Source organism: Pteropus vampyrus, unplaced genomic scaffold, assembly GCF_000151845.1.
Source record: "Pteropus vampyrus isolate Shadow unplaced genomic scaffold, Pvam_2.0 Scaffold337, whole genome shotgun sequence".
Classification (NCBI taxonomy): Eukaryota; Metazoa; Chordata; class Mammalia; order Chiroptera; family Pteropodidae; genus Pteropus; species Pteropus vampyrus.
In genome coordinates, this window is record NW_011889118.1 from 254413 (window position 1) to 281006 (window position 26594).

Consider the following 26594-nt stretch of genomic DNA (forward strand, 5'->3'; position numbering starts at 1 on the left):
CTATTAGCTTGATATGCTGTTAGCTATTAAAATTAACTGATGTCAAATAGGGAAGAATGAAATAACTTAGAAGGCAACTCATAACATTGAAAACTTTTAGCATTTTAACTCTAAAAATAAGCTGTACATTTAAATCAGGCTCCCAAGACTTGGGTTGCCAGTAGTAATGAGAGATGAGAAGGCACATGCTCATGATACTTCCACATTCAGACAAAGCCAAGTAGCATTGCTAGTTTCTGTAGGGTGACTATAGCATAAATTTGGGGTTATACTAGACCTCAGTGGTGTCTAATAGTAGGTTTTGTGGGCTAACTGCAAGATAATTTCCTGGAAACTTGTTAAAGAACATCCTGGGCTCCAGGCTGAGAGGTTCAAATCCAGTACACTTTGAATGGACTTAGGAATCTATACTTTTTTAAAATGTTATCCATGAGATTCTTAGGCTCAGCTGCCAAATTTTAGTCATCCACCACCTCGATGACCTGAATGGGAATTTAGAAAATACTGAAGTAAAAATTCTTTTAGTCAAGTATGACCAACCTCATTCAGCATGATGTGTCTATGATGAAAATGTAGTGAAGGTTTGGTCTTGGCTCGCTACCCTGGACCACACAATTCCAAGTGCAAGACTTTGGGCACATGATTTGGGCATCACCAAAATAAAAATAACATTTGATTATCAATGAAAATGAGTCAGAAGAAACCTATGGGCACCGAGGGTCAAGTACAGCATCCCATCCCGGGAGTATGATGACAGGGAGAGCGTGAGACTGCACTGGGGCAAACTGCTCTCCCTCAGACCTGCAATTTCAACACACAACTTGTAAGATGTACACACAATGAAACCATGGTGTACGAGGCTCATTTAGCTGGTGAAGAAAGAAAGCCAAAAACAAGTATAGTAGGCAGCTCCCTCAGTATCTCATAGCACACTACATTATCTGGGTTACTTGCCAGTCTGCAATTCCCAATATCCATCCCTGAGGAAAAGCCAAGCATGCAGCTTCTGACCCCCCAGTAGAATGATCATGAGAAATCACTTCCAATCAGGCAACACTGATTTTGCTGGATGCTTCCCTTGAAGACCTAGCTAGCTGTTAAATGAGGTCAATCCAACTCAATCCAGCCAAGAGTTTGCTGCAAATACCCAAGAAAGCCGCTAAGACTTAAAGCAAATCCTTTAAGCATTACTGATATAAAAACATCTTCTCTCTAAAGATAAGAGGCAGTGACACAAGTGAAAATACGTTCTGCTTTGTGCAGCGAAGGTATTTGATGAAGAAGAGACTGCTCCTGAATTAGCTACAGGACTCAACAATGAGTGAAGGGAGCTCAAAGGGCTTAGGCCAGAGAAAGCAAGGCTGCAGGAGATTCCTTCCTTTATTTTTCAGGTCTTCTACCCAAACATGCCATTTTATCTCATTCCCCTGGGAAGTGACAGGCTGTATCACAAAATGTTTGAGGATACAGAACCGGCAAAGTTCGAGTCAGTTAACAGCTACTTCCTGGAAAATGTCTTCAGTTCCAACTCCTAATCCTAAAATGTTTTAGGTAACTAAATGACTATAAACTCTGAGGCTGTGCACAGCCTATGCCAGCTGGCTTACACTTCCAGGGCTGCTGGTGGGCAGAGCAGAGGGTCCTCCTCAGGCTCAGTGATTGCAGCTGAGGCAGAGACCCTGGCAGCCGCACCATCTCCTCAGGCTCTACTTTTGGAGACAGTGGACTATTTAATGCTGGGATGACCTGGCATCCAGACCCAAACCTAAGAAACAAGCACAGAGTAAAGTCATGGGGCAATAAAACCTTCAGTGATTTCTCATAACTCATTTTAACCACGTTTGGCAAAAGCAACAGGTTTAATCCCTCAGAAATAATTGAAGTTAGAGGACAGACCACAGGGCTGCTTTTCCTACACTGAAGGGGTAATCTGCATATGAAAGCCCATTGTTTTGGCTGCCAGGTTTTGTTTTGTTTTTTTTTCTTTTAATTTTATTAATTAGTTACTTCACTTGTAGGCTCCTGTACAGGTAACTAATATATTTAATAGTGATATTAATTGAATCCTTAACACAACTAATTGGAGCACATGGGTTACACCCAAGGTCACCTCCAATTAACAGGAACCAGCCACAGCAACATCTAAGAGGAAGGATGAACTATCAGGATGCCCTCATGAAATGGCTCACATTTGACCATTTTTTGATTGACAAATAACACTTTAATGTGGTTGCTCCTAATGGCTTTTTATTCCGAGCAAGTCACCCAGGATTCATTTCATCCAACATAAAATAGGAGATGGCAGGATGTGATTTCCGCTCCTACAGAGTTGGTGATGACCAAATGTATGAAGAGAGAAGGTGAGGTTTGGAAAAGTAAGGAGTCCTAACCCAAGCGTGAGGAAGGCATGATAATGTTCCTGTCATCTTGGTCACACTGGCAATGTTCTTATTTGTTATAAATAAAGGAGCCGAGGAGACTATACCTAAAGGCCACCAACAGGACAGGATTTTAATATGCACGGTGGGAACCTCTTGCCAGTTGCACTTTCTTTTGTATCTTCCTATTAGTGGCACCTTCCATAAAAATAACATGGATTTTAGTGTAAGATAGGGGTTTCTCGGATATTAGATGCTGACGAAAACCCTGGAGCCTCACGACCATAGTCACAATTGTATTATTCTCATAAGTCCCTGGAGTGATGCATAGGTGAAGCTAGATGCTCTGGGTCATTTAGTCAGTTTACATAGAGACTATTCTATTTACTGATGGCCAAGGACACATGTGTACATCCAAGTGCCAACCTATTTCTGTGCCACATTTTAAGGTAAAATTCTCATTGTTATTAGCTAAATATTTATGAAGTCATGGACAGCACATTCTAGCTTAGTGGTTTGGGTGTTTCCTTAAAAATGTCAAAAGGTGGATGTGTTGGTGATAACGCACACACATGAGAACTTGTTGCACAAGGGCTGGTCTCTCTGGGAATGCTCTGGGAAGTGGCTTGCTCTGAAAACTGCAGTTTATCCTTTATATGTTCTATCTTTCTAGATGTGAACCATTTGGGGCAGAAACACTTCTTAGGAAAGCATTAATAATCATTATTACTTAAGTAAATAATTAACCACTCACATTTGTTAAGATGCTGGGTACCATACAAATGCTCTAAAGCTCCTCTTTCAGTAAATCTTCCCCTGGCCCTATGTGATAATATAGGAAGGAAGCATCCTATTGACCCTCATTCTATAGATAGAAAAAAGGCCAGCTTGCAGACATGAGGTGACACACACACTACCCCACAGCTAGTCACTGTAGCCAGGACTCACAGCTACACTAACCTACTTCTTAACCATTAGGTGTGGCCACCTCTAAAATTACTCATCTCCTCTATTCAAAACAAAGACTATTGATCAGAATTTAAATTCACCCCAATGACTCATTGTCATGCTGAACAGTAACTCTAATGGATGTACATATGTTGCTGCAACTTCTATCAAAATCCTAGACACCCCAAGCTGTTGCCTGAGTACTCCTGGCTATTTGATCTGAACAGATTTTGGTCTCCTTCCCCCTACCCCTAAACATCAGGCTATGAGCTCCCACTTTTCAGCTGTCAATTTGCCTACTTCTAGCTTTTCTTTATACTTTCAAGACCTAAGACTCTGTTTTAAGCTAGAGCAAGATGAGGAAACTAATATTCCTTTCTCCATTCAGTCACCTATTTAGTTAGTATGATCTGAGCTCCTTTGATGGGTTAGGGCCCCTTCTAAGAGCTGTAACAAAATAAACTGCAGAATATTTGTGTCTATAGAGAAGACTTTCAGGTTGTGGTAAAGGTGGGTAAGAGACAGACAAATGAACAAGTAAATAAAAAGACAAAAATATCTGTCATCAAGGTTCACAAGAGTCAGACCAGGGTGACATGCAGGAGGGGATCAGGGAATGTGAGCTTTCGGCTGAGACCTAACAAAAAAGGAGTATTTATCTTTTTTTTCCAGGCAGAAGAACTGGTGCCAGGGCTCTAAGGAGGTGGGGATGGGCATAGAATAGAGCAGGATGGCAAAGAAACTGCCGGGAGGCTTCGTATGCCCAGAGTGGGAGGAGAGCACACACTGGCCGGCAGAGCAACATCCCCCAAGGCCTTGCACTCACTGGGAACAAGCTAGATTCCATTCTAGGTGCCACAGGAAACCTTGGGAGGGTTTTGATCAGGAGACAGACTTGATGTGATGTGCTCCTTCCTTCCTTCCTTCAATGTTCTTTATGGACAGCCTAGTCCTATGCTGGAGGCACTGGAAGCAGTGGTGATTGCAACGTCATCCAGGAAACTCTGGCCAGTGGGGAGAGCAGAGAGAAACCAGGTCACCACATGGCCTCCTGAGGAAGCTCTCAGGTGGCAAGGGAAAGTGTTCTAAAGGTAATATGTTTTTATCTGAGATCAGAAAATGAAGAAGAATTACCTGGTCAAAGGAGATGTGGGAGAATAGGAAGGAAAAGAGGCAGTTTGCTCCAGAAAGGGAAACAGAACTTACGTAAAGTCCTGGTTTTAAGAGGGTGCATGGTGACTTCAAGAATAGAGGAATTTCAATATGGCTGTATCAAGAGGAAAGAGGGAAGAAAAGAGGGAGGGAAAGTTGGTGGAGAGGAGGGATGGGGGGAAATGTCATAATAGCAAGAGATGAAAATGGATAGAAAGACAGGAGGTGTATCATGGAAGACTTAATACTGAGGGGACTAAAAAATCAATCTTCCAAGTGGTGATGCTTCTGAGAGTAAAAGGTAGCACTCTTACAAATTAGGCCTCGACAACTGACATATATGGAGACTGTCCTGCTGGGCAAATGGGGAAGTATCCTCTTTCTAGTTATTAATAGGGAGTTTGCCCTTTCCAAAGAGCAATGGGGAGGTGATGAAGGAATGTAAGCAGGGAAGGCACAGAGCAGCTCTGAGGCTCACCAGGACCCCCGCCAGATGTAGGGGAAGATGATGATGGCGAGAACTGGGAGCTGGAGAGGGGCAGCTGGAGCAGAGATGTGGCAGAGGCTGGAGACTGCTGAGGAGGGGGAATCAGTGGGACTCGAAGACTGAGGAAGGGGCTCGGGATGGCCTGTAGGTTTATGTTTGTTTTTGGTATTTGGATAAATGGTGGAACCGTTCCTGGGATGGGGAGTGCTGAAAGAGAAAGATGTCCCTGGATAGTTTTTCTTGTCCCACTCTCTCTACCCAATCATTATTATCATTATTGGCTAATAACTAAATTGGTTAAATTGTGTGCCAAGTAAGAATAAACAGTCTTTAAGTGAGATTTGAGAGATCCCATATAGAGTAAATAGCTTTGCTCCCTTACTGTAGTATTAGAAAACAGATCTGTGAGCTCTGGGGTAAATGAGGTGTGAACACTTATGATAAGGAAGCCAAGTATATCTGGGAATATAACTACCCCCCTGGGGGCTCAAGATTTGATCAGCTTTTCATCAGTACTACCACAGAGCTCCACAGAATTTGAGACATCATGACCGGCACCAGGGAAGAAGCCTTGGTAAGAGGGCTGTCTGCATGTTGGATGGGATGCTGAGGTGAGACATGGGAAAGGCATGGATGCTATTGAGATCCAAACAGCTGTCACATGGCAAATCAAGGCATGGCCACTGAAGCATGAGGATCGGAGGACAGAATTTACAAAAGGCAGTCTCCGTTGTGCTTCCTGACTGGGAACTGGGAGAAATGGCAGGGGCACAAACCACAGGGTCATTGCCAAGCAACAGCAGGAAGGCAGTTTGCCCAAAGTCACCTCACTAGCTGAGTAGTAGAACCAAGAGGAACACACACACACAGACACACACACAGAACTTGCAGCAGACCTGCCATGCATAGCCACAGAGAAGTCCAAGATAAAAAACTCAACAAATTCCCGCTTGAGTAGAGATAAATGACAAATAAATTTTTGGATTATCTTTGATTTCATACTTCACAAACAAGTGTTTCAGCCCTTTCTACTTAGGTGGGCACCCCAACTCTGTAAGGATGCCATATCACATAGATGTCCCCACCACATCACATTCAATAGTACTCCTTTATAACTTAAATCTGAATTAGGCTTTTCTCTACACAGCAAGACTTTAAAAGAATGCAGTAGTGTTGAACCATGCCAAAAAGGTAAGTCTACCTTCTCAGGTAGTGAGGATGGTAGAAGGATAGTATCTGGAACATAAGATGTATTGGTGATATGGTTCCGCTTACTAATCGTGTGCACCTACTAGCAAAGTTGAGTAGTTAAAGCAGAGACCATATGGCCCACAAAGCCTAAAATAATCATTACCTGCTCCTTAACCAAAAAAGTTTGCTTACACCTGATCTAGACTCATATAAGGAATTAACAATTAGCACACTATACTGAAGATTAACAAAAATATTTTTGCACTATATTATTGGTTTTAATGCAAACTATGCATTGGCAAATACTGGTTAATCTAGATGGTTCTCCAGCACTGGCCTGGCGATTTCCAATAAATAAAGTTTATCAAGTTAATATAAATATATAATAAAATATAAAGAGGGAAAATAATTAAGTTTAGTTTCTGGGACACGTCTCCCATGAAAACAGTCCCTAGATTATCATTTTGGTAACTTTATTTCTACAAGGCTACTACACAAGGAACGAGAAAACATTTGCTTATGAATCATTTGAATCACAGTAAAGCAGTATTCAAACTCATTTAAACCAAAAGGGTGATATAGGTTTAAAATATGGCTATATCTCTTGCCCTTCATAAGCAAAAATAAGTCTAAATGACAAAGGAAAACCCTATCTGGAAATTAGCAAGAAGGACATCCTCACAGTCATAGAAAAACAATTGGGTTAGTATTATAGACCTGCACTAACGGTGTTTTTTTTCAAAAAAAACATTTGTATTAATTTCAAGAATAGGAAACTGATATTAAAAATATTTTATTTCTGATGGCAAAAGTGTTTTGGGCTCAGTGTAAAGACATCTGCTGCTCAATGGGTATAAAGTTTCAGCTATGCAAGATGAGTAAGTTCTAGAAAGCTGCTGTACAACACGTGTCTATAGCTACTAATACTGTATTGAATACTCAACAATTTGTTAAATGAGATCTCATGTTAATGTTCTTAGTCCAATTTTTAAGAAGAGAAATTTATCAAATGTACCGCCTGCATCCCTCACCTACTTTCCTTCCTTCCTTCTCTCCCTTCACATTCCCTCCATCTTCTTTCCTTCCATTTCCTTTCCTTTCCTTCTTCCCTCCTTTGTTGCAATCTTTAAACAATATACAAACCACAAAACATACTATTCTTCAAGTTACTTTATTTGAACCTAACTACACACCATTGTTACTCTTCCATGGTTAATATACATAAACCTACCCTGTTCCTATTGAAGTATGCATTGTTCGGTTATATTGGATCTAGAAGAATGTGTTTACATTTAAGATGTTCCCAATTATTTTTCTATGTCAGTCACTTTTAATGTACCCATGACATTTTAAAAGCAATGCAATTCTAACTACTTCTTCCTAGTTTTGAATTGAATAAAAGTGGGTTAATGTTTTTTCTCTGCAAACTTTATCCCCCTTAGTATTTAGGCAGGCAACATTCACTGATATGCACAAGGGTTACTTTCTGCCTACAGTTCATAACATGCCTCTCACTCCCATATCACTGGCAAACTGTATATTGGATGCCCATACAGCCAGCGGTGAGATGTGGGAAGTTTTAAAATCCAAGGGTGCCTCCTTTGACAAAGCTCGGGCTGGAAGAAACGGCACTGGGGGAAAGCAGGAACTCTGATGTGCGCACTTTTGTTAATCATGGACATTCAGTGATTTCCTGGGAAAAGATCAAAACTAAGGAGGAAGATGAGAGTTACATGGGTTTTTAAGATAGGTTGATTTTGCAACAAATATTCGCAAATAAATCTTAAACAGAGCCATGAAATTCAGTGGATTTTGGAACATCTTCATTACAAACCAGAGAAAAACCATATCACTCTCTTTCCTCCCTTGCCCTAGAGAGACCACAGAAGGTTCATTTTAAGGTCTGGTGAATGGTTCAGAAGGTCTGAAGTAGATTACAATAAGAGTTTACTCATTTAAATTTTATATTTGAGATCCAGGCTCACCCAATTTGTCATGGTTTCCCCCCCCCCCATTAAAGAAAATAAATGTGAGTTATTTGGTACATAAAGCAGCAAAACAAAATTCTCTCCAGACAGTAAACAATACTTTTGAAAGACAAAAACAAAAACTTAGAACCTCAAGATCACTTCCTCAGGGATGATGTGTCTGTCATGTGGTATTTTAAGCAAAATCATAGGAAATCTATGAACCAGGACCACTTAGTTTGACCAAGGCTAGCATTTTTACCCTAGCCATTTTCTTCTATTTTAAGACTCATTGAGATTATCTCACTCCTCTTTCAAAATTTAAAATGAATTTCATCAAGTACTGTTTTAATTAAAATTATCAACTTCTGATTTTTTTTTTTTTTTTTAGGCAGTTAGCTGTGTATTGTGAAATCAGATTTAGCTGTCATTGGACTAAAGGTTCATGATGTAATAATCCCAGATGCCACCTCCTGGGAGCCCTTTCATTAACTGGAAGTAACATCACAGCGGCCACCAGGGAAACAGTCATAAGATAAAAAGGTATAGGGAGAAAAAAACCTCACTTATTTGGCAATCATGAGAACTCGGCAGCATACATGTGGATATTTAAGTGAAGAATGAAATATCCCAAAGGATTTGTCACATTCTAGTTAGAATTATTGAACTCAGAGGATGGAAAGCTAGCCTCAGTGCACACAGGGCCAGTTCTACACAGCTTTATACAGAAGATCATAATCCTCTGTCCTTGTTTCACAAAGAACACGAGAAAATGGCTTCCAAGCTGCCATTCAGGGAATTTAGCCTGATCTAGGCAGGCTAGTGAAGATTGCCAATCCTGAAATCAGAGCATTTCATCTACAATCTAATTCAGATTGTCCTCATATTAAAAACATAATGAGTTTTAGGCTTTTGTTTTCAGTGTTTTGTAAATCTTCTATTGAAACAAACCAGAAAATTTCAACCAGATTCCTCTCCCAAGTGGCTCATCTATTGATTGATTGATTCATTCATTCATTCATGCTTCTTCTGAGTATCTACCTCATGGGCAGTGGACTGGTTGTACAGTCTTTTCCTTCTGGAAAATCAAGCAGGTTTGTATAACACCGGCTTGCCTCCTAGTCATAGTTGCAGACACCTGGATCAGGCTGTTGGCTGGGCTGCTTCACCCACTGGAGATGCAATGGGCACCTGATCTAGCAGAATCAGTCAGTACACAGAAGACACATAGGGGAGGTGGCCGAAGAGAGCGCCAATGACTTCTGACATTACATTTAAGGGTGCAGTCCTTCTACTGCAAAACTTTTCAGTTAGGTGGGCTGATAATAAATTTCCATTTTGTTTTTTAAGAATTTGCTATTCTGTGTCCCATGCCACTAAGTGAGTCCTGAATGTACATGGACTAACATTAATTTGATGATAAAAATGGAAGTTGGTTCAAATTAACCCAAAGGAGCTCACCTTTGTTTTAATATATCCCAAAAACCACAAAGAAAAAGAAATGTTTTGTCTTCTGAGATTTTCCCCAAATTAAAAGATCCATCAGGTAAGAATACGGCAACTGCAATCAGCATTTTTTTTACATATAACTAAAGCAACCTAATACATATCGTTCAACTGTTCACACTAATTTGATAATACCCCTTTTTAAGAGTTCTTCATATACTTCAGATTATTTTTAATTAAACTTTTTGTTTTGAGATAATTACAGGTCTACATGCAGTTGTCAGAAATAACACAGAAAGATGCCATATACCCTTTACCCAGCAATCTCTAATAACATGTGGCAAAACTATGATACAATATCACGACCTGTACAGTCAAAATTCTGAACAGTCCCATCACCACAGGATTCCTCATGCTGCCCTTTTATAGCCACTGACCTTTCCCCACTCTCACCTCTAACCCCTGGCAACCACTAATCTGTTCTCCATTTCTATAATTTTGTCATTTCAAAAATGTTACAAAAATGCAATCGCACAGTATATATCATTTTGGGATTGACTTTTCACTCAGAATAATTTCCCAAAGATTTAAAGATTAATCTAAGTTATTGTATATATTAATAGTTTTTTTTAATTACTCAGTGATATATCATAGTACATATATATCACAGTTTGTTTAACCATTCACCTACTGAAGGATACCTGGGATGTTTCCAGTTTTAGGTTATTATGAATTAAGCTGCTATGAACATTTGTGTACAGGTTTTTGTGTGGACATAACTTTTCATGAGATAATGCCCAAAAGTGCAAATGCTGGGTCATATCATAATTGCCAAATGTTTGCCAGAGTGGCGGTATCATATTACATTCCCACTACCAATGAGTGAGCCAAATTCCCCACATGCTCACCAGCATCAGTGTTTTTTATTCTTTTAACTCTTTTATTCTAGCCATTCTGATAGATGTGTAGTGATATCTCATTATGGTTTTAGTTTGTATATCTCTAATGGCCAATGACACTGGCTATCTTTTCATGTACTTACTTGCCATCCTTTTCAGCACAATGTCTCTTCATGTCTTTTGCCATTCTCTAATTGGATTGTTTGTTTTCATGGTTGAGTTTTCAAAGTTAATTTTAAATTCTCTATATATTCATTCTTTATCTGGTATTTGGTTTGCATATAACTCCCAATATATACCTTGGGAGAAGATATTTTATAGCTTGGGAGAAGACATATCTTTCTGTCCTGTCAGTAGGCAGGGTCTTTCATGTAGCAAGTTTTTTAAATTGTTTTGTTTTTAATTTTGAGGACATCCATTATATTAAATTTTCCTTTTATCGACTGTTCTTTTAGTGTCAAGCCTGAGAACTCTTTGGCCCTAGATTCTGAAAATTTTTTCCAACTTTGTTTTTCAGAGAGTGTCATAGTTATACATTTCACATTTAAGTCTTTGATTCATTTGAGTTAAACTTTGTTTAAGTTGTGAGATGTGGGTCAAGGTTAAGGTTTTTTTGGTCACTTTTGTTCTACTTTTGTTTTTTGCTTTTGTGTGTTTTGTTGTTGTTATTATTATTTGTGCTTACGGATGTTCAAATGCTTTATGCCATTTGTTGAAAGGATATCCTTCCTTCATTTACTTTTGTACCTTTATCAAAAATCAGTTGGACATATTTGTGTAGGTATATTTCTCAGTTTTCTCTCCTATTCTATTGATCTATATTCTACTTCTCAGTCAATACCACACTGTATTGATTGGTGGGTCTTAACATTGAGTAGACTGATTCTTCCTATTTTATTCTTTTTCTGTGCCTTTCTATGTAAATTTTAGAATGTCCTTGTCTACGTCTACAAAAAACCTTGCTTGGATTGATAGTAATCTATTCAATTTACAGATCAATTTGAAGAGAATTGATATCTTTACTATGCTGAGTCTTCCCATCAATGAACATGGTAAGTCCCTTCATTTATTTAGGCCTTCTTTGGTTTCTTTCATCAGTATTTTGTAATTTACAGCATCCAGAGCCCATACATGTTTTATTAAGTTTATATATTTGGAGTAATTATAAATAGTATTTTTTTTTTAATTTAGGTTTCCCTTTGTTCATTGTTAGTATAAGGAATGTGATTGGTTTCTGTGTGTTTATCTTGTATATGTTGCTTTGCTGAACTCATTTACTAGTTCTAGGAGTTTTGGGGGCTTTGCGTTTGGGGTAGATTTTTTGGGATTCTCTACACATACAATCACGTCATCTAAAAATAGGGATAGTTTAATTTCTCCCTTTCTGACCTCTATGCCTTTTATTTCTTTTCCTAATTTTATTACACTGGCTAGAACTTACAACACTACATTTAATAAGAATAGTGAGTGTAGACACCCTTGCCTGTTCTGATCTTAAAAGGAAAAGCTTTCAAACTTTTACTATTAAGTCTAACACTATCTATAGGTGGTCTTTATCAATCTAAAGAAGATACCTCTGTTCTTGTTTTGCTGATATTTTTGTGAATGTGTGTTAGATAATATCAAATGCTTTTACTGAGTTAATTGATATGATCATATGATTTTTCATCTTTAGCCTGTTGACATGATGAATTACATGGATTGATTTGACACTGATGTTGAACCTGCCTTATATATCTGGAATAAATCCTACTTGGTGGTGGTGTCTAATTCTTTATATATATTGTTGGATTTGATGTGCTAAAATTTTGTTGAGGATTCTTGCTGTAAGTTCATGAGGGATATTGGTCAGTAGTTTTATTCTGTACATTGGGTGGTTTATCAGGGAACTACTAGCCTCATAAAATGAGTTGGGGGAAATTTCCCTCCTCTTCTATTTTTTTGGAAGAGATTCTGTAAAATTGGTGTTAATTCTTTAAATTTTTGGTAGAATTATCCAGTGAAATCATCTGGAATTCAGGATTTTTTTTTTTTGAAATTTGAAACTATGTGTTCAATTTCTTTAATATTTATAGGACTATTCAGGTTATCTATTTCATCTTGGTTAGATTTTGGTAGCTTGTAATTATTGAGGATTTGGTCCATTTCTTCTAAGTTCTCTAATTTGAGAGTGTAAAGTTGTTTAAAAATGTTTCCTTAACATTCTTTTAATAACTGTATTATCTGTAGTGATAATCCCTGTTTCATTTACGATATTGGTGATTTGTGACTTCTCTCCTTTTATTTTTATCAATCTTAAAAGAAGTTTATTGTTTTTTTAATTTTTTGAAGGACCAGATTTTGGTGTCATTGATTTTTCTCTACTGTTAACCGGTTCCGATTTATTGATTCCTGTTTTTTATTATTTCCTTCCTTCTGTTTGCTTTGGGTTTGTTTTGCTCTCTATTTTCTAGTTTCTTGTGGTAGAAAATTAGATTATTAATTTGAGGCTTTCTTTTTTCTAATGTAAGCCTTTAATGCTAGCAATTTCTCTCTAAAAACTGTAACAGCTTTTCCCCACATATTTTGATACGTTGTCTTTTCATTTTCATTTAGTTTTATATTTTTAAAATTTCCTTTAATACCACTTCCTCTTTGACCCATGGACTATTAAGTAGTGTACTTCATTTCTAAGTGTTTGGAGATTGTTTTGTTGTCTTTCTGTTATTGATTACTAGTTAGATTCTGTTATTCCCAGGGAAGAAACTCTGTATGATTTCAACTCTTTTATAGTTGTTGAGATTTGTACTGTAACCCCAGATACGTTTTATATTGGTTAATGTTCCATGGATTCTTGAAAAGAATGTATACGCTGTTGTTGTTGGGTAGATTATTTTATAAATGTTATTCAGATCTTTTTGGTTGATGATATTGTTCAGTTCTATATCCCTGCTCACTTTCAGTTTAGTGGTCTATCAATTAAAGACTGAAGTGTACAAGTCCCCAACTATAACTGTAGGTTTTTTATTTCTACTCCCAGCTGTACTAATTTTTTAAATGTATTTTCCAGTTACTATTGACATACAATATTATATTAGTTTCAGGTGTAAAACACAGTGATTAGTCATTTATATAACTTATGAAGTTACTACTTTGATAAGTCTAGCACCCACCTGACACCATACACAGTTATTATAATATTATTGGCTATCTTCCCTATGCTGTATATTACATTCCTGTGACTGTTTTTATAACTGGCAATTTATACTTCTTAAACCTTTTCACCTTTTCACCCATTTCCATAACCCCACTCCCATCTGGCGACCATCAATTTGTCTCTGTATCTGAGTTTTTTTATTTTCTTTGTTCATTTGTTTTGTTTTTTATATTTCAAGTATAGGTGAAATCATATGGTATTTGCTTTCTCTAATTTATTTCACTTAGCATAATACTCTCTAGGTCTATCCATATTGTCGCACATGCAAGATTTCATTCTTTTTTATAGCTGAGTAATATTTCATTGCATATATGTACCAAATCTTCTCTATCCATTCATCTATCAGTGGAAACTTAAACAATGATACATTCAGTAAGGGGTTAATACTCCAAATATATGAGGAACTCATACAACTTAACACCCAAAAAGCAAACGATCCAATTAAAAAATGGGCATGTGACCTGAAAAGACATTTTTCAAAGAGGACATATACAAAGGGCCAAAAGATATATGAAAAGATTTCAACTTCACTAATCACCAGCTCTATTAATTTTTGCTTCATGTATTTTGAAACCCTGTAGTTTGGTCCAAACACATTTAGGTTTGTTATGTCTTCCTGGTGGATAAATCTTTTTATTACTCTGTATTTTCCCTCATTGTCTCTAATAATTTTCTCTGCTGTGGAGACTGCTTTACCTGAAATTAATATAACCACCTTTATTTTTTTAAATTAATGTTTGCATTGTATATCTTTTCCCATCCATTTACTTTCAACATACCTATGTCATTGTATTTCAAGTAAAGTTCTTATAGTCTGCATATGACTGGATTATATTTTTAATTCACTTGGGCAATCTCTATTTTTTGATTGGTATGTTTAGATCATTTATGTCTAAGATAATTAGTTATCATGTAAGGGCTTAAGGCTGCCAATTTATGGTTTTTTCCTGTTCATTTTTTGTTTCCCAACCCTGTTTCTCTTTTCTTAAATTCCTGTAAGTCATTTTTAAGTATACCTCTTTTATTGTTTTATTTACAGTTGCCCTAGTTATTATAAATATGTAACATCATGGGCTACTGTTATCAGCATTTACCACTTCCAGTGAAATGAAGAAATCACTTGTAATCGGGTCCCTTTACCATCCATAGTTTTTTATATATAATTGTCTTAAGTACTTCCTCAACAAACATTGAGAACACATCAGATGATGCTGTAATTTTTGCTTCAACTATCAAATATATTTAGGATTCTCCTGAGAATTAGCATACTCTATTATATTTATTCCTATTTTTACCCATTCCAATGTTCTTTCCTTTCTGAAGTTTCAAGCCTTTTTCTGTTATTTCCTTTCCATTTGGTGAGCTTCTCTAGTCATTCTTTAAGGGTAGATTTACTGGTAAATTCTCATGGTTTTCATTCATCTGAGAATGTCTTTATTTCCCCATCATTCATGAAAGATATTTTCACTGAATACAGAATCCTGAGCTGACAGTTCTTTTCTTTCAGTACTTGAAAAATGCTGTGACACTTCCTTATGGCGTCCATGATTTCACATAAGAAATCTGCTGTCATTCAAATGAGTAATTTAAGTAACATGCCCTTTCTCTCTGGCTGCTTTCAAGTTTTTTTTCCCCCTTATATAATTATATTTAATTATAATGTGCCTTTCCATGGATTTACTTTATTTGGAATTTGCTCAGGCTCTTGAATATACATGTTTATGTTATGCCTTTCACTAATCTGGGGAAGTTTTCAGCCAATATATCTTCAGATATCTACCCAGTCCCATTCTCTCCCTCCTCTCCTGGGACTTTCATGACATGAATGCTCTCTCTTTTGTTATTGTCCTGCATGTCTCTGGGATTCTGTTCCTTTTGTGCCAGTCCATTTTCTCACTGTTGTTCAGACTGGGTAATTTCTATTGATCTGTCCTGACATTTACTGATTTGATCTGTTGTCATCTCTACTCTACTGTTGAGCTGATCCAGTGAGTTTTTTATTTTGGTAACTGTATTTTTCAGTTCTATAATTTCCATTTGGCTCTTTTTTGTAACTTCTATTTCTTTGTTGAGATTTTCTATTTTTTCATTTGCTCCAAGAGAATTCCTAATTGCTTGTTGAAGCAATCTGACAATTTCAACATCTGATTCATGTCAATATTGGCTTCTGTTGATTGTCTTTTCTCACTCATGTGATTTTCCTGGTTCTTGGGATAACAAGAAATATTTTTATTGCATTCTATGGCATTTTGTATTCTATAATTGATACTCTGGGGCCTATTTAATCTTTTTTCTTAGCAGTCAGTCTCTCTGTTGGGGTGTAGCACAAGACCCAAGGGGGTGTAGATGGGATGGAAGGTCAACCTCCTGTTCAGCCCCAGTGAAACTGTGGAAGGATGGTCTACTGGTGTTTGGCTGAAGTAGGAAAGGATTGTCTCAAAGACTGTCCTTTGATATGCTACCTTTTCCTGGTCCTTTAGCTAGAGGGAACAGGCTTTTCTCTAAAGCTTTTTTTTCTTTTGATCTATGCCTGTTGTTGTTTTAGGTGGGAGGCATCTGAATTGCTCTATTCAAGATATATGAGAATTAATAAGGAAATCCAGGAAACTCATCTCCATGTCTTTAGTCTAGGCAGTTCACCTTCTTTCCACCTTGCAGAGTCTTCGTATACCTACTTATAACCTATTGGGTTATGTACAGAAATTTTTAGTTGTAAGAGGGAGAATCCAATTGAAATGTGGCTACTCTATATTGGCAGAATCAGAGTCTGGATTAATTTTTATATTCAAAACTACTCCCACCTTCAATACTCATAAATTCAAAGGTAATTTTAAATAAATTCCTAGCCCACCTTCTCTAACAAATTTTTCATTCATAAGACTTCATATCTCCAAATAGCAAACTGCCCTTTGTTTATTTGGGATGTTATCTAAGGAAGGCCTTGGTCATTTTAAGCACCTTTTCTACTTAATGTTGTAAGCACCATCACTGGACACCTATTTAAGGCTCTGAAGCTATCCCAATGCTAGTATATTGGGGAAGGGATGGAATCCAGACCCAGGTAATGACCAAACAAAAGTAAATTCCCTAGAGAAATTTACCTGTAAGCTTATATCATTTTTGCCTACCTTAGCCTAGAAAATGACCATAAACAAACACTCCCTAGATATACTTGTTCTTTGAACTATAGTGTACCTGTTTCTCTCTCCTAAAAACAAAGCTCATTACAATATTTCTTCCCTTTCAAATCGAAGCTTGGATATTAACCCTGGTATAATTTTTCCCTCTCACTGTGTTCTAGTTGTAATAAATTTTTCTCAATCTTCTGTTGTTCATTCCCTCAGAAATGCCCAAACCGAGTGCTTCTAATGCCTGCATCTAAGACAGCACCAATGCCGCTCCCTAGCCATTTGGGCCAGGGCTTCTCTCCAGCACATGCACAGTGCCTCATAGAGGCCTACGTTGGCCAATGTCCTCAGCCACCTCATGGGGGTCTGTTCTCCAGGGGAGGAGCATTACTTTATTGTAACCAACGAGGAGATACAACAAAGCAATGTGAGTAATGGCAGCTCTGAGTCCCACGAGGTGTGACATTGTTGCAATTACAGCTATACCTTAAACCTAAATTGTCACCTGGCTCTGTAGGAGTGGTGTTCGTAGCTGTGGTGGTTGTACTGACGAAACTGAAAAAGGCCAAAGGGAAACAAGATTTATTTTATAGAAATCTATTCTTGGAATTTTCCTAGAATGCTCCAAGTGGAAGGGAAACTTCTATCCCATTTCTTAAGGTCCTCTTTTAACCTATCTTCACTTGGTTCTGCAATGTTTATGGAGCAGGCAACGTTCAGAGCATTGAAGATATAGCAGAGAGTAGACATCATCCCTATCTTTATAAAGCTTAACTTCTAATCTGGGAGACAAGTTACCCCAATAGCTTCCCCAACAATTATTTAATCAATTGTAATACATGCAATAATAATATAATAAGTGGCTTCAATTTTCTTTAAAATCTCAGCAAGAGTCATATTTTTTCAGTAGTGTCAACACAGATATCAAGCATAACAGAGAACGTGCTTAGAGCAAGAGAAAAAGAAAATCAATGCAATTGTTTCAGAATTAGCGAGCATCTGAACTCAATGCAATTATTTTACTGCCATGATTTCATTTGTGCCTCTTCCTAAATATTCTACACACTAGGGCTTTGAGGTCTTCAACGAAAGGGCAGTATATTTGATGAGTTTCTAAAAATTAGGGCAGAATTATTATAAGTGATCACTGTGAAAGCAATAAGGGTGTGCCATGACCCCCGATGCAACCACCCAGCAGCAGGCCCTACCTCCTTATTTGTCCTGTCAGCTTGCACCAACGTTCCATTCAGGCAAGGTTCTACATAATGAAGCTCCTCGTTATACTGCAAAGGGAAGAAACAGCCAAGAGGAAACAATTAAGCATTTGAAAGGTACTAATTAATAATTTAAAAATACACACACATAAACAAAAACAGCATGATCACAGGCTCGATTCATTCATATAAAGTGACTTTCTTGAGTCCTATTTTCTGTGGGTGTCCCTATAGAAAATCATGCTTAAGTGCCAAAAACAGACTTTATTCTTTTCTTGTTTGAAAAAGAAACTTTTAGAGCATGTTTTGGTGTCTGGCAGTGTTCAGTCTGTATACAGCTAAACAATAACCCCTCAGGGATGAATCTAAACACTGGGGCTTCCTGGGCATGGCTGACAACACGTGGTCTAGGTGGGATCTAAAGAGCATCCCAGATGTGGGCAGATAGAGCACTAGCTCTGTCTTCGCTTGATAGAGCCAAGGGAATCATGTGTTGGTCAGACATGTGTGAGGACAGAATGGAGGAGAGGCCTTGATGTTTGCTCATCACTCTTGGGCTACATGGGTGTTGGTCATAAAATTGCTTGTGTACAATGATACCACCCTCCACACAGGCCAGTGCCAGCCTTCCAGTCATTTTTGACCCCTGAATACCCAGAAGGAGACCATTTGTTTTTGTCCAAAGCTCACAACTAAGAAGTAGAAATTTGAGCATTTTATCTTCATTTCTCTCATCAAGAATGATTCCCTGCACCTGTCATTAGACTGGTCATTTCAAAACACAAATCTGATTATGTTATCTCTTATAAATTGCATTTGCAGCTCCTCATTGCTTTTCAGAAGAATCTGCCCAGGGCTTGGCAAGGCTCTGCACACTTGGTATCTATTGACCTTTGTAGCACGTTTACTCATTACTTAGTCCTTTCCATGAACTTAGCACCAGCCAGCCCTAATTTGCTTTCTGTCCTCTGACATGTCCCATCTTTCCTGTCAGGCCTACCACCACTGGCCCTCTGCATGGGGCCCTCACTTTGGCATCTCCCACTGACTCCTGGTTTATCCTCTAGGTCAGCTCATTCCTGCCTCCTCTGGGAAGCAGCCTCTGGTGCACCTGAGGCTGTGCAGGTGAGGCTCCTCTCCTGCATACTCCCAAATTCTAGTTACCTGGTGCCTGGATCCCTCACCACAAGGTGGGGCTACATTGTTAGAGTCCACGTCTGGTTCCTCAGTGTATTCCATGTGACAAGGACATGGCTGAGCCCACAGTAGGTGTCCAAGAACAATTTGTTCAATGAGTGTCATGGCACTTCCATTTCATCAACCAAAGTCCCAGGCAGAGCTCCAGAGGGAAGGAATCAGACCATTTCTCTCACAGGCCTAGATCTCACGCAAAGTCTGGCTAAAGAGTTTGAACTTTAAGTCTGTGGATACCAAAGACCATGGAGGGTTGTGAGCAGGGGAGAGAGTGAAATAAAGAGATGAGCTTGAAACAATTGCTCTGGACACGCTGCAGGAACAGACTGAAGAGGACTAGACCTTCAGCTGCTGCAACAGCGACTAAGATGCATCAGGTTTCACATGCTGAGATACAAGCCAGCAGGAGTAGTGCTAATACTAATAACAGCAATTAACCATTATTGAGCACTTCCTTCATCTAGACACAGGCTAGACTTCAACCACAGAACATCTCAGCCTCATGGGGTAAGTACTTCCAGTTACTCTCCCTTTACAGGTGGGGAAATTGAGGCAGAGCGAGGATGATGTACTTGCATAAAGTCACCAGGGAGTACATAAAAGTGGAGTCCAGATTCAAACCCAGGCAGCCTAACCTCACAGCCATTGACCTCAGGACTCCAAAGCCCCCAGTTTCTCCTGTCTGGCCCCCAAGCCTCTGTGTTTCCCATCAGTCTGAAGTTTGCTCCTTCTTTAACCTTTGTTCTTGGTCTAGTCATACAAAAGCATTTGAAAAATTATAGCTCAGTGGTCTTAGAGCTTAATCTCATCTAATGAAGCAAGGAGAAAAAATACATTAATGCAATTCTGAAATCAGACATTGACCAATGGGAGTGCAACTTTTCGGTAACAAATGGAACATCATCTCAAGATTCTGAAAGCAACTGCACAGTCCAAGCTAAAGAAGAGTTTCTCCAAAGTTCTTACTTCATATTGGTCTAACATTGGAAGTTGCTGGAAAAAAAATAAAACAGCCATTCCCCTCTTTTCTGCCTCTCCTGTTGACTGATTTTGTTCAGGGTGACGGTATATCCATTCCTAACGCCTGAAGTGTAATCAGTCTTAGCCAATCATAGCTATCCGGTCCCCCTCTGCTAAATACATGCTTTCATAGCCTGTCTTAGCAGTTAGGGGTGGTGAAGTGACTCATTCTCTGCCAATGAAATGTAAGTGGTGGTTTACTGGGCAGTTTCCATGAAATTCTTTTCTTTTCATTAAAGGAAAACTCTCCTATATCGACTGCCTTCCTTTCCGCTTGGGATACTACTGTGCAGTTGCAAGTTATTTTGCAACCATGAGTGACAAAATTAAAAGTGGACAGCAAAGTTCAAGGAAGACAGAGCAGAAAGATGGAGCCAGTGTGGGTCCTTGATGACACTGCTGAACCACTGTACCAAAACTGCCGCTGTCCTCCTCCAGGCTTCTTCCATGGGGTTATGAGATGCCTATATGCTGAAGCAACATTCATTTGGTCGATCTGTAACTTCTAGCCCCAAACTGTTCAACTCCACTTTTCAGGTAAATTTTAAAATTTCATCTACATTCTGCCTAATACACACTCTCAAAATTGATTCTTGAGATTGTACAGTCTGAATTGGGAGTCGGGATACAGGTCCAACTTCTATTTCTGCCATGTACTCACTGTGTGGTCTTAGGGAAGTCACTAAACCTTTCTGATCCCAGATTCACATACATAAGAAGGTGCTGATTCATCTTCTATTTACCCTCCAGGGATCCCTGTGAAGATTCAATGAGGCAACAGATCTGAAACTGCTTTGCTAATATAAAGGCCTGTGCATGTGGGGGGCTGCAGAGAGGACTTAAAAGTAAAGAAGACCAAGAAGTTCTTGCCCTCATCAGGGAGGAACATGTGCAATAATCAAAACCATACTCACTGTTACTGTGTGAGCTGTGGCCACAGTGGAGGAATCTGCTCTTCTGAACCCCCGCCAGCTTGTTAGTGGCATCATCCAAGCTTGCAGTTGACTAATTTCCCTTGACTGCATCAGGATAAAGCTATGCTGAGCAATCTGGTCTGTATCACCAAAGGGAGCTAGGCTCAGCCGTCTATGTGAGGGAACAGTGCACAGCAGGCGGCTGTGCCAAGGAGGCCCATTGGCTGTCCATGCTCACCATGCTATCCAGAGCTCCTCCCAAGAGGGAAACCAAGGGCGCCCTGCATGTGGAACTGCTTCCAGGCTCCCAGCAACTCTCCATTTGGAAACCTTTCAGTGCTACATGTTTATGGATGTTCCCTAGATTTCTACTTTGGGAAATAATAATGTGGGATGGCCATATTAAATACACAACTGAAGACCTGATCATCTCAATACTCTAAGGTATTACGGCCTTATAAATCGTTCTCCTTCATCCCTACTTAAACAATCAGATAGCAATAGTCTAAGGAAGAAAAGGCTGCAATGTACATTATCACCAGCCAGATGGAACTGTCTTCAGTATTTGCTTTTTCTCCTTCCTACTACCAGAATTGAATCCTAAAGAGAAACTCAACCGGCCCTTTTTCCCCTCAAAGTGGTAAATTGTTCTTGAATTTTCTAGGAAATGGGAAGAGTCTCTTAGCAGAATAGGAGAGGGTCCAGACTGCCCTGGAGATGGTCCAGCAGGCCCATCCACATGGTAAGGAGATGGACAAAGAACTTATACCCCTTAAAGAGCTTAAAAATGGCTGTAGACACAAGGCCCCAGTCATTGTTGGTTTCCTTCTCCCCTTCCCTTGCCTGATTGGTTCTCCTTCCCTGATTCACATAGGGTAGAGCAATAGAGCTAAGGCAACTGAGACAGAAAGGCTGGGTTTACATCCTGGCTCTGCCACACACCAGCTGGGTGACCTTGGCCAAGATATCTCAGCTCTCCGAGCTTTAGTGTTTGTATTGGGGATTGTAATTGTACCTCCCTCATGATCTCACTGTGAGGATAAAATGAGATAATTCAGTAGACTCAACACAGAATTTGGCACTGAAGAAAGAGAAAGAAAGCATCTGATGTAAGTGAACAAAAAAGTAAGAGAAACAAAAAATATGTATATGATGTGTGCTACACAGAGACAAAGACTGACAGATGTACCCTTCACCTGATCTGGTACTTGCTAAGAAGGATGGGCAGTGGAGGGCGATGGCAATGACTCACTCTTTGGAACAGGGCTCACATGCTCCTGACCTCTTCCAGAGAGCACAGACTCTGCATTTGTTGGAGAGAACTGCTTCACCAGTTCTGCTTCAGTAGGCACATGTGACTGTCTAAATACCAGAGAAAGAAACCACCACAGTGTGTGGCTACATACTGTCCCACTCCATGACACCCTCTGAACCCTCTCAGTGACCTGGGTCTTTGGCTGACTGTGAGCCAGACAGTGCAGCCAGCTTATCACCAATCCTCTCCCGGAAGGTGTCTACCAGGGAATCCTTTGTTTCTGTGTTTGCTCACTGAATGCTAGCTAAGCACTTGTGGTATGCCAGGCATACAACAAACTGGCTAAATTTGCACTTGATCATCACTGTGGAGTGATCAGGAACTGCTTATTCTTGCTTTCATTAGTAAAAGAATATGCTCGTTACATCTGAAGATAATATCTGTTTTTCCTTTTCGTGATAAAAAGTGCTTATTTGTGATGCTGCAGTGGTATATTCCGCCCCCCCCCAAAAAAAAGGCTTGAGATAAAGCCATGGTTTTCTTCAAGTGTTAGACTACATCCCCACTACTCTCATCTCACAGGAATTATACCTCCCTCTCCTCTGTGCCAACCACCAAACTTTACTCTCTGATAGCAAGGGACACATTGCCATCCTCCTCTTCCTTCATTTGCCCAATCTCTGTAAGCATTCCCTACATCTCCCACTTTAAAGATACAGCAAAATCTTCTATGGGAATTTCAATGATGATCTAAAATAGAAAAGGTAAGTTTTAAGTTTTATTAAATAAATGGCCAGAATGTTTTGGAGAAAGATCTAAAAACAAAGAACAAATGGGCTGGACTCGCTCACCAAGACTCGCGCAAGCTTCAGCACTAGTGTAGAATTGTGTCTCCACATCGGCTTATATAAATCACAGCCCAGAGACCAGAGAGAAGAGGATTAGCTGACTTTGGGTTCCGGATGGTATTGAGGATTCTGAAACCTGCTTAATGTTAGAAGCTGGACTTAATCGATGGAAGCTTTCAGACCTAACAAAAAATCATTAGTTGCCTAAAAAGAGAGAATGAGGGGAGGGAAGACGCAACTGAGAAGAGAGAGACTTTAAGGGAACCTCTCAACATGTCACCCTGCAGCTGAGGTTCCTTCCATGTGCTGTTGCCTCCAGATGAAGTCTCAATCCCTCTATGTGATGGACCAGACTTGTGTGATCCGGCTTGACCCTCTCAGTCCAGGCCCATTCTTTTCACTAATAGGCCCATCCATCCACTCCACTTCTTACACTTACCTTGACTCCAATAAGTCCAGAACTCCTTTCAGTCAGTCGAACCAGGGCTACATTTCCTGGCTATGGGACGGGAGTTACTAGAACCTGAAAACAGCAATTTCCTCCTCAGTTCTCCTTCCTCCTGTGCTACCTCATTGCATATGCCTGGCTAATGCCTACCTATCTTGAAGTATTCACTTAGTCATCGCTTCTGCCAAGAAGCCATCACTGAGATGCCAGCTGGTTGAGCACCACAGCTCTGTGCTCTCCCAGGCCCCTTCACTGCCTCTCTCCAAAACTGCACTGGCCACAGTCTACTGTGAGGACCTGCTTCCTGGTTGCTCCCACACTGACACTCACACACATAAAACATCAAGGGCCACAAGAGGAGACAACCCACCTTCTTTATTTATAAAAACAGCCCTAGTACATAACTCTTAGTAGTCAATAGCATTTGTTAAATGAATAAATAATCAGAACAAAGAAACAAAAAGGCAACATTGTAGAGAAGTTTACTGACAGAAAAGAAGAGGAACAAAGCCTGGAGGGGGGGCGGGGCGGGCGGGAGTGGGGAGGTTGACACAGAGAGACCCTCTGTCAAGAAACAGATAAATAAACAAAAAGTTAAGGAAGTGAGTGGGTACGTTTTAGAGAATCCTAAATTCCACAAAATCCATAGATTAAAATGTTGGCATGCTCATACAATGCAAGAAAACTGATGTAGAATTGCTGGAATGCCATTAAATATTTTTATGGTTTTACTGGTGCACTTTTGATTAAATAACCTTTAGAATGAAAATGTATAAGGATTATGTAATGAAGCAGATGAACCTACAATATTTTCACGAACACAAGGAATCCCAGGGATCTTTTGCATTACAAAAGTTTCTTGTGTAATTTGAAACACGACTGGACATAATTAGTAGTATAGGACAAATGAGCACTGGAAGAAAATACCATCCTCATACTTTTAATACGGAATCGATTACTTTAAAAATCAAATCCACAGCAGGCAAAGCACTGAAGAAATGGTTTTAAAGAAAATTCTGCAAATTAAAACCAGGGCACCAGAAAGTTCTGGGTTGAACTAACAAATGATGCTCTTCTCTATTCGACTCTGCACAAGCATGAGCTGCAGGAGGCATTTAAATTGATTTAATAATATCAGCCCAGTTAATACTGTATTCATTTAATGCATGGCTTTAGACTTCTGTAAAATCATTTTTCAAATTTCAGCATTGAACAGGACAGAATTAGCACCCTCATTTTTATGATAATATTGTTAATTTAATGCATGGCTTGGAGTTAGACTTCAAAGTGAATCAGAAAAATATGCCTTTCTTCTTGTCAGAGACATCTCTCTTCATGCACCAGTAGTTTGACCTTAAATTTTAACTTAGAATGCACAAAATCACTCTCATATTTCAACTATTCTTTTATAATTCAATCATTTAGTTCATCAGTCTTAGATAGATTCTGTAATACCCTGCCCATGAAAGTTAAAACAGTTTTTAACACTATCTTTTCATGTTTATTCTCTGGAAAGATCTGGACTGGAAGCTTTTCAATTTAATACATCAGATGCATTTAGCAATAAACTTAATACAAATATGCAAAAATGACAGGAATGGCCAAGGAAAGCTTTTTCCGCTACTTAAATCTATCCCCTCTCTTCCCCGTCATGGCACTGAAAATCAAATGGCAATGATGAATTAGATTTTTACAAACAAAAACCTACAATGCACGAGGCCATCCAACTGAATGTAAAGATCATATTCTTTACTTTCTCTCTAAAACGCTGAAACGTCTCCTTAAACACATCTACCTAGCAAGCAAGAGAAAGCTGACAGGGTGATGAAGGGTGAAATGATAATGTCCTCTCCCGTAAATGGAATCCAGCCCACAAGAACAATGTACTCAGACTGGCAGGGCACTGTGCGTGGAGTTTCAAATATTCCATCCCCTTGCACTTAAACCAGCCTGCAGTGGAGTCCCCCTCTAGACAGAGGCAAGTGACCATTTTAAATAGATTAAAGAAAAACATCATATTCCTGGAGCAGTTTTGTCCATATGGGAACAGAAGGTGATGGAGAAAAACAAAACAAAACAAAACAAAACACCACCACAGTTTGGAAAGGCAAAACTGGTAAATTACACTTGGGATTGGGAGAGACGGTTCGAGGAAATGCAAATGATGATTTGCCAATTACAAATCTCCTATTTTGGAATGTCGAAATGTTGGTATTATGAACCAAATGTGTGTGCCCCTCCCTTCTTAAATCCTATGCTGAAGCCCTAAACCCCAAGTGGTGATACTTGGAGATGGGGCCTTTGGAATGTAATTAGGGTTAGATGAGATCATGATGGTGGGGCCCTTGTGATGGGATCATGCCCTTACAAGAAAAGACATAGGGGAGCATGCTCTTTCTCTTTCTCTATGTGCACATACAAAGAAAAGGCCACGTGAGCACAAAGAGGGAAGGCGGCTGTCTGCAAGGCAGAAAGAGAATTCTCACCAGCAACAAAATCCTGTCAGACCTTGATCTTGGACTTTTCAGCCTCTAGAACTGTGAGAAGATAAATTTCTATTGTTTAAGCTACCTAGTCTATGGTATTTTGTTACAAAAGATGGAGCCAACTAATACAGTTTCTAATTATGTAAACATTATACCCTACTTAGTGGATGTTCTGATAATATTTCTGTGCATGCCCTTTGGTGCAGCAATTTCACTTCTAGATTTTATTCAGTAGAAGCACACACAACCTTGCAAATACAAATGCATGGGTCAATTCTCTGTAGCACTCTTGAGTAGAAAAGAGATCAGTAAAAGCATAATGTCCAGCAAAAAGGGACCAGTTAAAAAATTAATGTCAACTATAGGTGATAGAATGCCCTGCTTTTCAAATACATGTGATTACAATATGGGTATAAAGGCAAG

At 39.1% G+C, this 26594-nt stretch overlaps 1 protein-coding gene across 1 annotated transcript in view; it reads right to left on the bottom strand.

Moving 5' to 3' along the window:
• The window catches only part of LOC105304362 (voltage-dependent calcium channel subunit alpha-2/delta-3-like), a 676581-nt gene that overhangs the window by 251043 nt on the left and 398944 nt on the right, over positions 1 to 26594 (bottom strand). Inside the window, exon 9 of the mRNA XM_023522298.1 lies at positions 18001 to 18075. Within this exon, the coding sequence (XP_023378066.1) occupies positions 18001 to 18075 (75 nt within the window). The remainder of the gene's footprint in view (positions 1 to 18000; positions 18076 to 26594) is intronic.